Below are 15,213 nucleotides of genomic sequence, written 5' to 3'. Positions count from 1 at the left end.
CCGTAACGGTCCTTGTTGTTGCGAACAGCGTGCGAGGTATAGCGCAACGAGATACGCGTTTATGCGAGCTAAAGCGAGGTAGGTCGAGGTAAATCGAGCCGGTAACGCAGCTTTAGGCAGTGAAACGCAGCTCAAAGTAGCGCTGCGTTGGCCTGCGTTAAGCTGCTCGCTGTTGCTCGTCCTTGCTCGCATCAGCTGGTTGCCACTCGTCTTTGCTCGAATGGATTTTTCTCTTGCGTTCAGTTGCGGAAGTTTGAAAAAAATTCAAACTAGCGAGCTAGAACGCAATGCCTTTACGTTGGTCTGCGTATTGACCTCGTATTAGCTCGTTTAATCGCGTTGTGTTGCGTTTATCTGCGTTCGGGCAATACGCAGCTGAACGCAAGCTAAAAACGCAAAGGTGTGAGCCGGGCTTTAGTTTTGTCATTGGCGGGGAAACGCAGCATTGATAAGCAAAGTTCATTACTGAGAAAGCAAATTTAGTAGAAAGAAGGATTTGTCATCAGGAGCCGTTTCCAACCCAAGTTCAAACTCAAAATTTATTTTCTTCCCCAATAACCAGAAAATGAATAATGTTCAAAACAACGAGAATAAAACTTGTGAACAGTGGGCTGAAAATATCGGAAATATTGGAACGATATGGTCTATGTAGAAGCAAAGCTTGTATTAGGTTTAATGTACCGTCCTTTTTCTCCTCATCATGATCGCATAGCCATGGGAAGCGGGGGTTCTGCTAGGGTTGTTGTTCAAAGCACCCCCAAGATTTTCGCAGGGGGTGTTGCGTGTACTAAAATTCTCCATAGGTATCACCCCCTGTAAATTCTTGTAGGGGTGGCAAATTAGAGAAAAAAATGTAAGGAAAATGACCAACATTTATGTTGTAACCCTTTTTTCTTCTTCTCAAATTTCCTGGGACCAAAACGACCTTCATTTTGAAGTGAAGCCCTTTATAAAATTTTATTTATTTATTATTTTTTTTGACCTCTCCAATTTCCTTGGACCAAAGCGACTTTCATTTTGTAGTGAAACCTTTTTTTTTGTCTTTCTTTTTTACTTCAGCACCCCTGTAAATAATCGTTCCCAGTGCTCTGCATGATTGTTGTTGTTAGGGGGAGTAATGATTGGGGTATATGGCCTCCGGTCTCTCGGGAGTTGCGCTACTAGCTCCACCTCCTGACCTTCCTCCTCAAATCTTCCAAAGAGTGGGAGGGGCTTGCAAAGATTCATATAATACAAATACGAGCAGCTCTTTCTGGGAGTCGACACATTCATATTATCTGAGTGATTTCCAAAGCACTATCTAGAAACTGTACTTTCAAAGTTTCATTTCTCTACTTTTGGATCGATGTTTGTTCCATCATGATGAAATCAGTCTTTGTTTCATCGTTACTTCTATTTTCATCTCTACATCTTCTTGGTGTAAGCAAAGGCGTTGCTGTTTCAAAGGAAGATCCACATGATGAAAGTAAGTCTCTTGGAAATTAAATTATTCAGATATCATACAGAGATGATTAATTACAAAGTGGTCAGTGGACGTTTTATTTGTGAACTAAATTATTTCAGATGGTACTTTTCAGGTATATCGAGAGAATGTTTTTGACAATGTGGAACTTTCTCCTTCAAAATAGCCCGTCACAAACACGAATTGTTCTTGAAAACACAGGGGCGGTGGAATGTATTTTCGTTTGGGGGAGGCAAAGCCCCAAAGGGCACTTATATATATGCCAAAGGGGCGTTTTTGAGCAAACAGATATTTACACCATGATGAGATTATCGTCTGTGTGAAATTGTGTGTTTTTGAGCAATTAAGTTGAGCAAAGTTTTGTTTGAAGTGATTTCTGACTGATAATATATTTAGGTTTTATTTTATCGTGATCGAGCGAGCGGTTTGTAAAACAATTCAAATCTGAAACTGTAATCTCGTTTTGGGGGTAAATTATGGGCCTAATTACTATTAAATAGGCATCCTTGCGAGATGTTGCCAGCGCGAATCACGAGCTCAAATTAATGTAATAAGACATGAAAAGTAAACATTCCGAGCAGTTTTTGTCTCACCTGCATAGCAGAGTGAGACTATAGGCGCCGCTTTTCCGACGGCGGCGGCGGCGGCGTCAACATCAAATCTTAACCTGAGGTTAAGTTTTTGAAATGACATCATAACTTAGAAAGTATATGGATCTAGTTAATAAAACTTGGCCATAAGGTTAATCAAGTATTACTGAACATCCTATTAGAGTTTAATGTCACATGACCAAGGTCAAAGGTCATTTAGGGTCGATGAACTTAGACCATGTTGGAGGGATCAACATCGAAATCTTAACCTGAGGTTAAGTTTTTGAAATGTCATCATAACTTAGAAAATATATGGACCTAGTTCATGAAACTTGGACATAAGGTTAATCAAGTATCACTGAACATCCTGCACGAGTTTCACGTCACATGACCAAGGTCAAAGGTCATTTAGGGTCAATGAACTTTGGCCGAATTGCGGATATCTGTTGAATTCCCATCATAACTTTTTGAAAGTTTATGGATCTGATTCATGAAACTTGGACGTAATAGTAATCAAGCATCACTGAACATTTTGTGCAAGTTTCAGGTCTCATGATTAAGGTCAAAGGTCATTTAGGGTCAATGAACTTTGGCCGAATTGGGGGTATCTGTTGAATTACCATCATAACTTTGAAAGTTTATTGGTCTAGTTCATTAAACTTGGACATTATAGTAATCAAGTATCTCTGAACATCCTGTGCGCGTTTCAGGTCACATGACCAAGGTCAAAGGTCAATGAACTTTGGCCGAACTGGGTGTATCTGTTGAATTACCATCATAACTTTGAAAGTTTATGGATCTGATTCATGAAACTTGTACATAAGAGTAATCAAGTATCACTGAACATCCTGTGCGAGTTTCAGGTCACATGATCAAGGTCACAGGTCATGTAAGGTCAATGAACTTTGGCCATGTTGGGGTTTTTTGTTGAATAACCATCATATCTCTGTAAGTTTATTGGTCTAGTTCATAAAAAGTGGACATAAGAGTAACCATGTATCACTGAACATCTTGTGCAAGTTAGAGTAGTATTCAAAGTCAGCACTGCTGCTATTTTGAACCGCGTGATGCAGGTGAGACGGCCAGAGGCATTCCACTTGTTTGTAATCATGAACCCCAAAAATCTAACTAAAGAATTAACGCGTGCGCGAAGCGCGAGCTGAAAATTCTAATATACTGACCATAAAGGCAACCTGTTAAATTTGTGATATTCTTACCAGAAACTGGACACTCTAGGCATCTTATTCAACGAGGGTCAGAATTACTACCTTAATGAACAATAATTGATGCGAGCGAAAAAACGAGCCAAAAATGTGTGATAGTCCTATACCTGTAAACTGGACATTCTATGCATTTCTTAAACCAAGAACAGGACGAATACCTTATACTAAACAATAATTGATGCGAGCGCGAGCCAAAAATTTTGTGATTTTTTAGCCTAAAATGTATTATGTTTTACTCCAAATCGGGTATTTCATTCCATTGTACTTGGAAAGGCACATTTCATTTTGAAAGAAGGGCATTTGCCATTTGAAAAAGGGTATTTTTTCCTGCGGTTCAACCGCCTCTGTGTAAACATGCCATATCACTATACAGTGCGTATCAAAAAAAGTTTACACTTAGAATAAATCCTGTAAAATTAAACATTTGTAATATCCTGAATATTTTTCCACATTTTAACATTGCACAGATCTATTTAAGCAATTGACAATATAACTGTCGAAAAATATTTCCGCTTGAGCATGAGCTTGAGTGAGCACCACTTTCTTTTGTCTTTTGAAAAGTTAATGAAAAATGATTTGCGCAGAACTTTGAAATAGTTATGCGAATAAAAGTAGACCTTAATCATGGGGAACACGTGGAATTTAGCAAGTAAAATTAATTTGAAGATATCTTTTACCTTTTAAACTTGTTTCCTTGCCCCAAAACACTTCGAAGAGTGCATTGCGCCCCACCCTATTCCCCCAAACACCGATGCCATCGTGACGATATTTGCTTTACACTGAGCTGTGATTTACATGACATGGCTTAGGCTTGATTTTCATTTTGTTTATCATTGTCAAGCTTGGAAAGAGTGTGGAGAAACAAGTATTAAATGAAAGATGAAATGTAAACCATCATTCTGCTAAACACTTAGTGAAAAAAATTGCTGGAGATGTCTGATATAAACTTTTGTTCAGCTTTAGTTGTGTCCTCAGATCCAGCTGGCACAAAAAGGGTAAAAGTTGTGCTTACTAAGTGTTGAAATTTCAATTTGCTAGGCAAACTTTTTACAAAATGCTTGAATGCGTCCGTTTTATTTCAATTGAATAAAAGTGCAAGGGAAATATATGAGAAATGTTTCGCAGGGTAAGTTTGATTTCGCCCTTTCCCCTTGACACAGAGTGAAAACGAGCATTTCTGCGAGCTTTACAAAAATGGACAGTGCTCACTCTAGTGTAATATTCTGTCAAAACCTTTACTTTTATTTGATAGATGAGACCCAATCCCAAGATTATATGTGAAAAAATTACCCACATGTTGTATATTTTTTTTATTCCCAGGGCTTTTTCAAGGTGTATACTTTTTTTGATACGCACTTAAGCATGATAATTAAGTGCAAGGACCTGAAGGATGTAGCAACAAATAATTCCCGATGGGAAAAAATACGTTTAAAACCGTTGTTTTTGCCATTTTCGATGTTTTTTTTTGTAAACTAACATCATTTTTTCTGTCGCTCTCTCTCCCTTTTGCTCTGAATTTCTACCTCATCTCATCACGCTTCTTATTGTGCCCCCTCTCCTTTCTTCTCCAAACAATTGTTTTCTTCTCTCATAAAAAAAATCCACCCATGACACTATTCTAGATTCTGCCGAGAATGCCCCAACAGAAGAGGACAAAATCTCTCAAATCGGAAAACAGATTTTGTTTCTTCAGGTATGTAAACTAATTGACTGTATATTAATTCCATTCAAGTGTACCAGGGATGGTCATCAAACTGAGGCGACTATACCCCTGTATAGAAAAGGGATGTAAAGGTCTGGATGGGTCGTGTAAACCGATAATTCAATTTACAAATATGACGTCACTGTTAGGTCGTCTTGTCTCCCTCAACTCCCAGCCCCCCCCCCCTCCCAACTAAACATTGAAGGAATTCAACGAAATTTTATGCGCCAATGAAATCAGAGGAAAGTATATAATGTGTTAAAGTGTAAATCTTTGTAGATACATTTTGGATATCGCGGTATTACATATTTATATTTATATCTAAATGATATGATGATTATTTATACTTGAATTTCTGTCTTTGAAACTATTTAGGAATCTGTTGCTGAGATCACCAGTTCTTTTTCAACTCTCAAGCTCATCGCAGAGAATCCATCAGTGTTGGCAAAGATTCATGTTCCAAACGTCCTCGAAACCGAACTGGGAGAAGCTACTCAGAAACGACTCCGAAGAGAGCTGGACTCGCCATCGACCCTTCCGACATCGTTCCCATCTTCTGATCAGACAAACCAACTGGGTTTGAACCACTTTGGACCGTACTCATGGCCAATGTATTCTGGTAGGTACAACGATTGGGTTACAGAACTACATGTACATGTATCACTTCAGATGTGCTGATATACATGTATTAAACAATGTGGATTACTATTACACAGTAAAAACGCTGTTTAAGATTTTATACAACTCTGTTTACTATATGAACCTTACAGTATTTGTTTAACAGTGTGAACAATCATGTTTAATTTATTGAAAATTAGATATTGAAAATTAAACTTTGTTGCTTAAGATTTAAACAGTTGTTTTAACTGTTTAAACAATTACTGTAAGGTTCATATTGTAAACAGCGTTGTATAATTTTTTTTTTACTGTGTAAATGTATCGTGTATCTTTGCTATAGGTCAGTGTTTTCTGTGTCCTGCTGGTGTGCCAGGACAACGAGGTCCTCCAGGTCCACAGGGTGTCCCAGGCAGAGACGGTAGAGATGGTAGAGATGCTCCCACAGATCATGGTGAGTATGCATACCATCCCGAGGTCCGAGTTGTCCCGACCCCCTTCGCCACATTGTATAGTAACAAGAGTATACTAAAAGAACAAAGTGATGAGTTGGAAATGTTTGCGTCATAGATTATGTAGCCTACCACTTAATTTCCAGTGTAAGCTTGCTAATGTTTCCTTAGATTCTGCTAACTAAAGTTTCCTGCATTTAATGATCATCCATATATAAATTACTCATATTGTTGTAATTTTTACAATTTTAGCGCATGAAACGGGTACCCAAACAAGCCCAACAGAACCTAGCAGTAATCCAGAAGTGCGTCCTGTAGGTAACATGACGAGTCTTCCTGGTGCCATCTATATTCGCTGGGGAAACGATGAATGCCCGTCAGGAGCAGAACTCATATATTCAGGTTGGTACGCCCCGTTTATAGCTGTTAAACCTGTATATGAATTAATAATGATAGTCAAATGAGTTCGCGATAACATAGTCCGCTAAAAGGTTTTAAAAGTAGAAGGGGGAGGGGTGACCATGCAAGAAGTGTACATACAATCAGATGGTAATTTTAATATGAAAAATATACCAAAGATCATGAATGGGCCTACAGGAATTGGTTTTTCATCATCATCATCGTCATTGCAATTAACATATTCTTCTTCATCATCTACATTATCATTATTCTGACCATCTTTAATCCCCGCACTTTAATCTTTCAGAATTCACCTAAGTGGGTCGTTGCTCCCCCAGGCTCCGATTACTAGGAAGATTCAGCCCCGATTATGTCCATATGTCAACATTGTAACAGCATGACATGAACTTCGATTTAAGAAAAAAAATGTTAGTTTGTCTTAATGTGACTATGTAATGTAAGTTTTTAACATTTATCATCATCTGGCTTTGGACCTCATAACTTCAATTTGCGACTTTCAATAATTACCTTCAATTTAATTCCTTGCATCGTCCGACCCTTAATTAAGACCAAGGCCAATGGAGTCCAATGCCACCAATATTGGTATTATAGGCCAATATCGGCTTCGAGGATTACCACACTGCCCCGGGACACTGCAGATCTCATGATGGCCTCTATACTACTGCATTATAATATTTATGAAGCGTTGAGTGTTGTGTTATTTCATTTTAGGTACAATTGGAGGTGCGCATTATACCCATGCTGGTAGTGGCTCGAATCATCTATGCATGCCAGATGAGCCTATCTACGACGAAGTAGAAACTTCTTTACATGCTGAACGTGCTCTCTTGTACTCTTCAGAATTCGAAGTCAGCACAGGTCCGTCACGCATCCAGCCAAAGCATGACCATACCCCGACATGTGCAGTCTGCAGGGCGCCCTCTGGCCGTCCGACCAAACTGATGATTCCTGCCCGGAATGTGTGTCCATCTGAAGACTGGCGTTTGGAGTACGCTGGGTACATCATGTCTGAAAAATACACACATAAGAGATCGGAATTTGTGTGTGTGGATCGAGAGATGGTTCCTAACTCAGGAACCAATGGAAATCAAAATGGCGTACTCTTGTACTTAACAGAAATCCGATGTTTGGTGGGAGGTGGCTTGGATTGTGGGCCATATATCGATGGTTACGAAATCACATGCGCAGTTTGCACTATCTAAATACATTTTTTCTGCATAGACAACTATAATTCGTTTCATTCTGATTTTGTATATATTACAGTTACAAAGAACTTAAATCAATTTAAGACATTATTAACACAACCGTAGCCATTAATCACAGTATGATGTACCCATCTTTTATCCAGTCATTGATTGCAAGAATCTAAATTGGAAATGTAAAATTTGGAATTGTAAAAATAATGTTTGATTTATCTCTTTATTCCAAGAGATGCTTGAGTTTCCATGGCGAAGAAGAATACAGTGTACACCGTAAAACCTACTATGCTTGGAACAACGTGTTGTAACGAAGTGAAAGGTTTATTTAATGTTTAATCCCGGGGGGGCACTTCCATTCACGATTGGATACCATGCGCGACCATGGTTTCTCGAAAAGCACCCTAAACACGTAATTTCCATATTCTCAAAATGCACCCCTTAACAAGTATTGGCGTGTGAAACCTAACCCTTAACAAGTATTGGAAACAAAACGATACTCTTGGCAAATATTTCCTGAAATGAACCCCTAAACAAGTAAAGGAATGTTTTATTGTTACGCCGGTCCTTTGGTTGTCGGCTTTACCTTATTTGGTTTAGTACGACCCCACCTTCTACGCCTCGCTCAAAATAGGACTCTAAACACGTAGTGTTGGGGCAAAAAGGACATCCTTTATAAAACATTTTAATTTTGTTTTATCATCCCCGCAAATTCGACCCTAAACACGTAATTTTACTAGCGAAATAGATACCCTTTTTTCATTATTTTTGTGTTTTTGACACCCTTTTCACGTTACGTACGTAACGTGCCCTATCGTGAAAAGGACATCCTTTTTACGTGTTTTTTGGTCGCGCATGGTATCCACTCGTCAATGTAAGTGGCCCCCCGGGTGTTTAATATGGTTTCGTAAAAGTGAAGAGCGTAGAATAACTTTTAACCCATGTATAAAGTGTATAGGGAAATTCAGTAATCGCTTTTTATCGATTATGTATGTAACATATTTTCTTTAAAATGTATTCAAGCATGCAGTATTTGCTGAGAAATAACGATGATTACAACAGTTCGTCTTTAAACGTAGTGCATCGTGAGACAACTGGTTATTTCTACTACTCAGTTCTTCGCCATGATGAACCTCTTCCACATCATCAGTTTGTCTTTAATTGTTCTTCACTATGACGATACAAATAAAAAGAACTTGTTTATGGATTGCTTGTCACACCAGGGCTATAACATAAAAGTTGCTATTATAGTAACCGTGCCATCCAATTGTCTTGCATGAAATCCTTAATTTTGATTGACTGTTGGATAATAGTAATTGGATGGCAAAGTTCTTTTATGCACGGGGCCCTGGTGTGTGTAGGGGGGGGGTTGGGCATATACCATGTAGTTTTTCATTGCCGTTTATGCAGAAAAAATCAGAATTTGAGAGTGCCTATATAGAAAACACGTGAATGTATGTCGCTTGATATATCTACACGTTCAATTTCAATTCCCTTTTCGGGGAGAAGGGAATGTCCACGGTCACCTAGGTATTCTGTTCACCTCCTGCATGGTATCGTATGGTACCAAAGGAATGGAATCGAGTTACAGGTGATGATCTTGCCCTCCTTTCTCATCATCTATATACAGGGATGGTGCAACGGAGGGAGGAGGGTTAGGAACGATCGCCCCTATAATTATTGTAGTATTGAAGAAGAATGTAATGTAAGAGAGGTTTGCCTTAGGGTACATGTATAGTACCTCTAGAAAGAAAAAGAATGATGTCACCTTTGAGTTGCCTTACCCGGTCCTTCTTTTTTATATCAGAATACACTATAGCCAAATCTCTCCTTATTACACTTTCCCAGTAAAGAGGCGGTGGTTTTCAACATTGATCAAATCAGAAGTTAAAATGTTGATGACTGATAATTGACTAATGAAATTTAAATTGAAAATAAGTATCATTTTCGCTCAGAAATGTAATTCAGGTTGACCTTTTGGCGAAAAGTGGTTCAACAACACGTCAGGTCGCCGTAGTATCAAGTTGTTTTGAACGAGTAGAGTAAGTGACATGCATTGTGCGTGACGATATCAAAATATAACAAGGGCACAGTATTTCAGAAAGAGCGAACTTTTGATGTCCCATATTTCGGGCCCTTGGAACGATTTTTTTTACTGGGCCGGGTGCTGATGTAAATTTGAAAAGCCAAGCAAAGCAAAAAAAAAAAGTTTTTACCATACAAAATCAGGGTATACTCATTATGCAATTCGGTCCAAAGAAATTTGAAAAAGTTTCACTACAAAAAGAACGCTATTTTGCAAATTTTTTACACATCTTCCAGAATACTTGGGGGTGCTGCCTATGGATATTAATACACGCAGCACACCCAAGGAAATTTTTGGGGGTGCTTTAGAACCTCAGCATCCCCGCTACCCAGCGAGGACCATGATTCTGTCTGATGTTGTGTTGCTGTATTTTTGGAATTTGATTTGTTCTGCTCGAAATAACGTGATATATGGCTCATTATAATTTATCATATCGCCAGAAAGGGATTCGTATAATCAAAAATGATAAAGATGAAATAACTGTAATCCAATATGACAAACATAAGGAAAATAGTGATTTATTGACTTCGTTGATTAAGTTAATTGTTTGAATAAACCCACATATTATCACAAAATAATGAATGCATTAGAAATGTCTTCTGATTCTAATTTTGTTTTGCTTCTTTTTTCTCTCTCTCTCTCTCATTTGACTAAACTTTTAGATTTGATCGAGACAATATTATTTTATTGAAAGGAAACATTATATATTAGACTTATACCTCGGTCAAATTTGCTTTACGGCGGCCGTACGGCGAGTCGAAAACAGCCGTTTTAACATTTGTGTACCAGTTACACATAGGTGGTTTGAAATAAAAAATAAAAAAAATCGGCTGTTGTCGTCTCACCGTACGGCTGCCGTAGAGCAAATTTGACCGATCGAGGTATAAAAGCTTTGGGGGCTCTTCTGGGAGCTTGATAAATTTTCGACGTTGGTTTTTGCCTGTATCGTGGGCTACTATGTCCTACTTAATTCCTACAGAGAAACCTTAGAATGCTCTACTTCAGGTCTGAATTATCTAAATATTCACCTCGCGCTTCGCGCTCGCAATATTTGATTAGTGAGATTCGTATGATAATCATTAATTAATCATTAATTAATCTTTTATAAATGTAAACATATATATTATAATGTAATAAATGAACGCAGAAGACCGCCATCGTGAGCGGTTCGGCTTGAATTGATGGAGGTCTCATAAAAAGATTCGTGACTTAGATTGATATTTACTGGTCAAGTGGGTGCATTGCAGGTGCAGGTGATGGTTATGTGTATAGCAGTTGAGTAAAATCAGAATATTCTTCTGATCTGAATATAAAAAATTTTCAGCTCGCGCTTCGCGCTCTCAATATTGATTAGTGAGATAATCATGATTGCAGTGACTACAAAAGTGTTTCATGTGTTCAGATGTAATTCTAATAAAATCAGCAAGCGCTTGACACTCGCATTAGATGACTATGGTGAGATATGCATACTCTTAATGGATTCCTAAAATATATTCCTTAAAATCTCCCTGTTTGGGGTCAAAATATACGAAAATTTCAGGTCGCGCTTCGCGCTCGCATTGTTTAGCAAGACAGGTACATATCATGATTACAAAAATTTGATTATAATGTCCCATTTTAGGTGTGAATATTGAAAAAATTCAGCTCGCGCTTCGCGCTGGAATTATTTGATCAGAGAGATGCATATATCCGTTTAATGACATTGTCCTTAAAATGTCTCTATTAGGTCAGTATAACTGGAAACTGAGCTCGCTTCGCGCGCTCACTCAGTGATTCAAAAATTTTTCTTGTGCCCCCACAATGCCACTGTGGACATATCAATGACAATTCCTTGCATATCTAAAAACAAGATTGCAAAAAAATGCCAAAATATTTCAGTCATTCCCCCTCCCCCACCCATCAACACGGATTTACGTCAATTAGCAGAGAAATCGATCCTGGAGGTAGGGGCGATCGCCCCTATGGAAATATTGGGGACTCGGGGAACACGTATCGATTGCCCTGCCAGCTATGTTTTGATAACTTGAAAATTAAAAATATGCATAGCAAAATATATGTTAGAAACGGCATTGGAAAGACTTGTAAGCCATCAAACTGGACATAGAAAATACAATTATACATACAAAATTGTATTTTTTAAGTGCACGCGCAAAAAAAATTGTATTATAATTTCCAGTATACACAGAGCGCGCCGAAAATTGTAGACATTAATTGCCCCCTCCCTCCCCCTATCCGATACAATGTCATGGATCGACATGCACCAGTTACTCCAAACTACATGTTTTTAATAAATTTAGCCTCGGTCAGTAGAGAATATAGCAACCGAGTTATTTTCTTTTATAAAATATCACAAAGAATTAAAAAATATTCAAAACGCTTTTGATTTAAAAAAATAGACAAGTTTAGAGTTTCAACTTCAATTTTACAGGATTATAATGTGGACGAAGCCCGGGGGGCCACTTACATTGACGAGTGGATACCATGCGCGACCAAAAAAATACGTAAAAAGGATGTCCTTTTCACGATAAGGCACGTTACGTACGTAACGTGATAAGGGTGTCAAAAACACAAAAATAATGAAAAGGGTATCTATTTCAGTAGGAAAATTACGTGTTTAGGGTCGAATTTGCGGGGATGATAAAACAAAATTGAAATGTTTTATAAAGGATGTCCTTTTTGCCCCAACACTACGTGTTTGAGTCCTATTTGCGCGAGGTGTAGAAGTTGGGGTCTTACTAAACCAAATAAGATAAAGCCGACGACCGAAGGACCCGTAACAAAACATTCCTCTACTTGTTTAGGGGTTCATTTCAGGGAATATTTACCAAGAGTATCGTTTTGTTTCCCATTTTTGTTAAGGGTAGGGTTTCACACGCCAATACTTGTTAAGGGGTGCATTTTCATAATATGGAAATTACGTGTTTAGGGTGCTTTTCGAGACCCCATGGTCGCGCATGGTATCCACTCGCGAATGGAAGTGCCCCCCCCCGGGGGGACGAAGTAGGGGGGTTAATCTTAAAGAAAACGTTGCTAGACAGTCTTCTGTATGGCAGGGGATCTCTCACTTTAAGAGGGCATTATATATTCTGGAAGAGCCGCGGTGTAGTGGTTCTGACTCTCGCCTTGTAAACAGAGGGTCGTGTATTCGAATCCCACCGCGGTCTAGCGTCCTTTGGCAAGGCGTTAATCCACACTTTTCCACTCTCGACCCAGGTGCTAAATGGGTATCCGGTAGGATGCGAAAGATGTATGTTTGATTTTGCCAGCGCCATATCTGGCTGCGACGAATGCAAGGAATGCTCCCCGGGAGTGGAAATTGTGCACTTTTCGTGCTTGATTGAAATTAATCCAATGACCGGGGTAATAATAGGGTAAGTGTAGGTAATTGGAGACCATTAAGCTCATTTGCATAATTTACATGAACATGGAAAATGACACACACTTAAAAGGTTTTTTTCCTCTTCAGCAACTTCTACTCTATATTTGGTAACAAAATGGTGAACACAAATTAATTGATTAATAAGATAATGAGGATTAATGACGTCATCATCAAAGGTCTCTCATTACCTACATGTGTAGGTAATGAGGGACAGTTACAAATCATGTTATTTGCAAGAAAACTTTAGTAAAAATGGGACTGTCATGCTAAGTTCAAGCACTTTTCTTACTGAAATACATGTAGCCAATGATTTTAACATCAATTTAAAACAATATGAACCAGATGTGGTTGAAAACATGATTTTTTGTTTGCATTAATAAATGATGCTTTAAATCATAAATGTACTGAAGTGCTTTAAGAATAACTTTTCTGAAAAAAAAGGAAAGTAGGCCCATATTATTTTATTCTCATTTCTGCAGTCATTTTTTAGATTCATTACATAAAAGAAAGATGCTTTAAATGCAATTAATGTTTTTAAGCTTAAAGAATAATTTTCCTGTGACACCTGCAATTCATAACAAACAGTCGCCATGTTGGTGTCCCCCATTACCTACACACATTATTGGACTGACCAGTTCATTGTGGCCACAGTATCACCCATACACAACACACAGTGGCCGTTTTTACTGTTTATGTGGCTAGCCCCACTTACAAAACTTCCTATTGGAAGTACTTTTACCGATCACCTCTTCACTATGTGAACACGCCTCAACATTCCTTGAAAAATGAATTTTTACACCAGAGCAAAATTTTAAGATGAAAATATCATACCTTGACCTATTTCGAAGTTTTTTGCTGCACTACATGACGACCTGTATCGTAAACAAGCAGAGTGATCTTGCAGAAGTATACTGTAGATGACGCTATAACAACATTATAGCCAGGCGCAGGCAGGTCAGGATAGTTTCAGCTTCAGTGGTCTCCAATTACCTACACTTACCCTATGCTGTAACGCGCATTGGGCCATTCTGGGAAAAGCGCTTTATAAAAATTGGCTATTATTATATGCATTTAGATCTAATTTGCGATGGATTTTCTTATTGACCAAGCGAGAATTTTTCTTTTCTTTCGAATTTGAATTGAAAAAGCTTTGATTTCAGAGCACTGAATGCTGCATTATTCAATGAATATAATACGCTTTTTATGGCCTACATAGCCTTTTGGGGGTCAAATTTGACCTCCCCAAAAAACCTGATACCCCCAAGCATGCAGCTTGGGGGTATTAGGTTTATTTATGATTTCATGTAATAATATCAAACAAAAAGGAAAATGGGCATGTGATATGATCAGCTCACCTAATAAATATTCATGACGAAATGCAGGACTGTTTTCACAAAATATTGATAAAATTTAAAATTCAATAACTTCGTTATTTGTTATCCGATTTTGATGAAATTTTCAGCATTTTGCTTTGTGAATTTTACTCTATTTATTTAGAAATAAACACTTTCAGCCCGGATCATCCCTTTAAAATCTAAATGATATTCTCTGGATATTTTTCAAAAATTCGGCAATATTTTTTAATCAATTTTTCAGCTTTTTTTACATTAGAACTTTTTCAGGGTGAACTTCCCCTTTAATTGTGGGCACTCGAACATATAAGCCGATCCAGCCCCCCCACCCCCCTTATTGGCGGATTGCCTGTTCGATGAAATACATATCTTGCTCAATAAAGCTGATATAATATCGACTTTTCAAGTAAACAAAATATATAGACCTATATAATTTCAACTCGGACATCAAGCTTTCAGTGTTTTATTTGATTTACACATTGATTTTTAAAAAGTGCTCTGTAATGTCCGTCCGATGGTCTGAATATCAACATTTTCAGCTCGCGCCACGCGCTCATTATACGATACTAGTAAATGTCAGTACTTATTCTTTGCTTGTTTTCTATAAAGTCCGCAAGGCCATATTTATATAGAATCTAGACGTATCCCCATACTCCGATACGCGTGTAGGATTGGAGCTGTGATTTTCCTCATTTCTTTCTCTGTTATCTCCATCCTACTTGCATACTAGTAGGCC

The 15,213-nt window shown here is 38.1% G+C and overlaps 1 protein-coding gene across 1 annotated transcript; it reads left to right on the top strand.

Moving 5' to 3' along the window:
• Nucleotides 1-1,267: 1,267 nt before the first annotated feature.
• On the top strand, nucleotides 1,268-8,066 carry LOC121409652 (short-chain collagen C4-like). The gene is made up of 6 exons (XM_041601562.1): nucleotides 1,268-1,465; nucleotides 4,898-4,968; nucleotides 5,353-5,596; nucleotides 5,936-6,046; nucleotides 6,297-6,446; nucleotides 7,176-8,066. Exons 1-6 carry the CDS (start codon nucleotides 1,360-1,362, stop codon nucleotides 7,664-7,666), a joined length of 1,173 nt encoding a protein of 390 aa, XP_041457496.1. The 5' UTR covers nucleotides 1,268-1,359; the 3' UTR covers nucleotides 7,667-8,066.
• The last annotated feature ends 7,147 nt before the right edge of the window (nucleotides 8,067-15,213 follow it).

Source organism: Lytechinus variegatus, chromosome 2 (assembly GCF_018143015.1).
Source record: "Lytechinus variegatus isolate NC3 chromosome 2, Lvar_3.0, whole genome shotgun sequence".
In the NCBI taxonomy this organism is placed as follows: domain Eukaryota; kingdom Metazoa; phylum Echinodermata; class Echinoidea; order Temnopleuroida; family Toxopneustidae; genus Lytechinus; species Lytechinus variegatus.
This window is presented reverse-complemented; position numbering and strand designations above follow the sequence as displayed.

Bases quoted from the DNA above. Each gene is read 5' to 3' on its own strand.
- LOC121409652 (XM_041601562.1), top strand. From the start codon at position 1,360: ATGATGAAATCAGTCTTTGTTTCATCGTTACTTCTATTTTCATCTCTA. The intron at 1,466-4,897 runs GTAAGTCTCTTG...ACACTATTCTAG, and splicing joins GGAAGATCCACATGATGAAA to ATTCTGCCGAGAATGCCCCA. The intron at 4,969-5,352 runs GTATGTAAACTA...GAAACTATTTAG, and splicing joins AACAGATTTTGTTTCTTCAG to GAATCTGTTGCTGAGATCAC.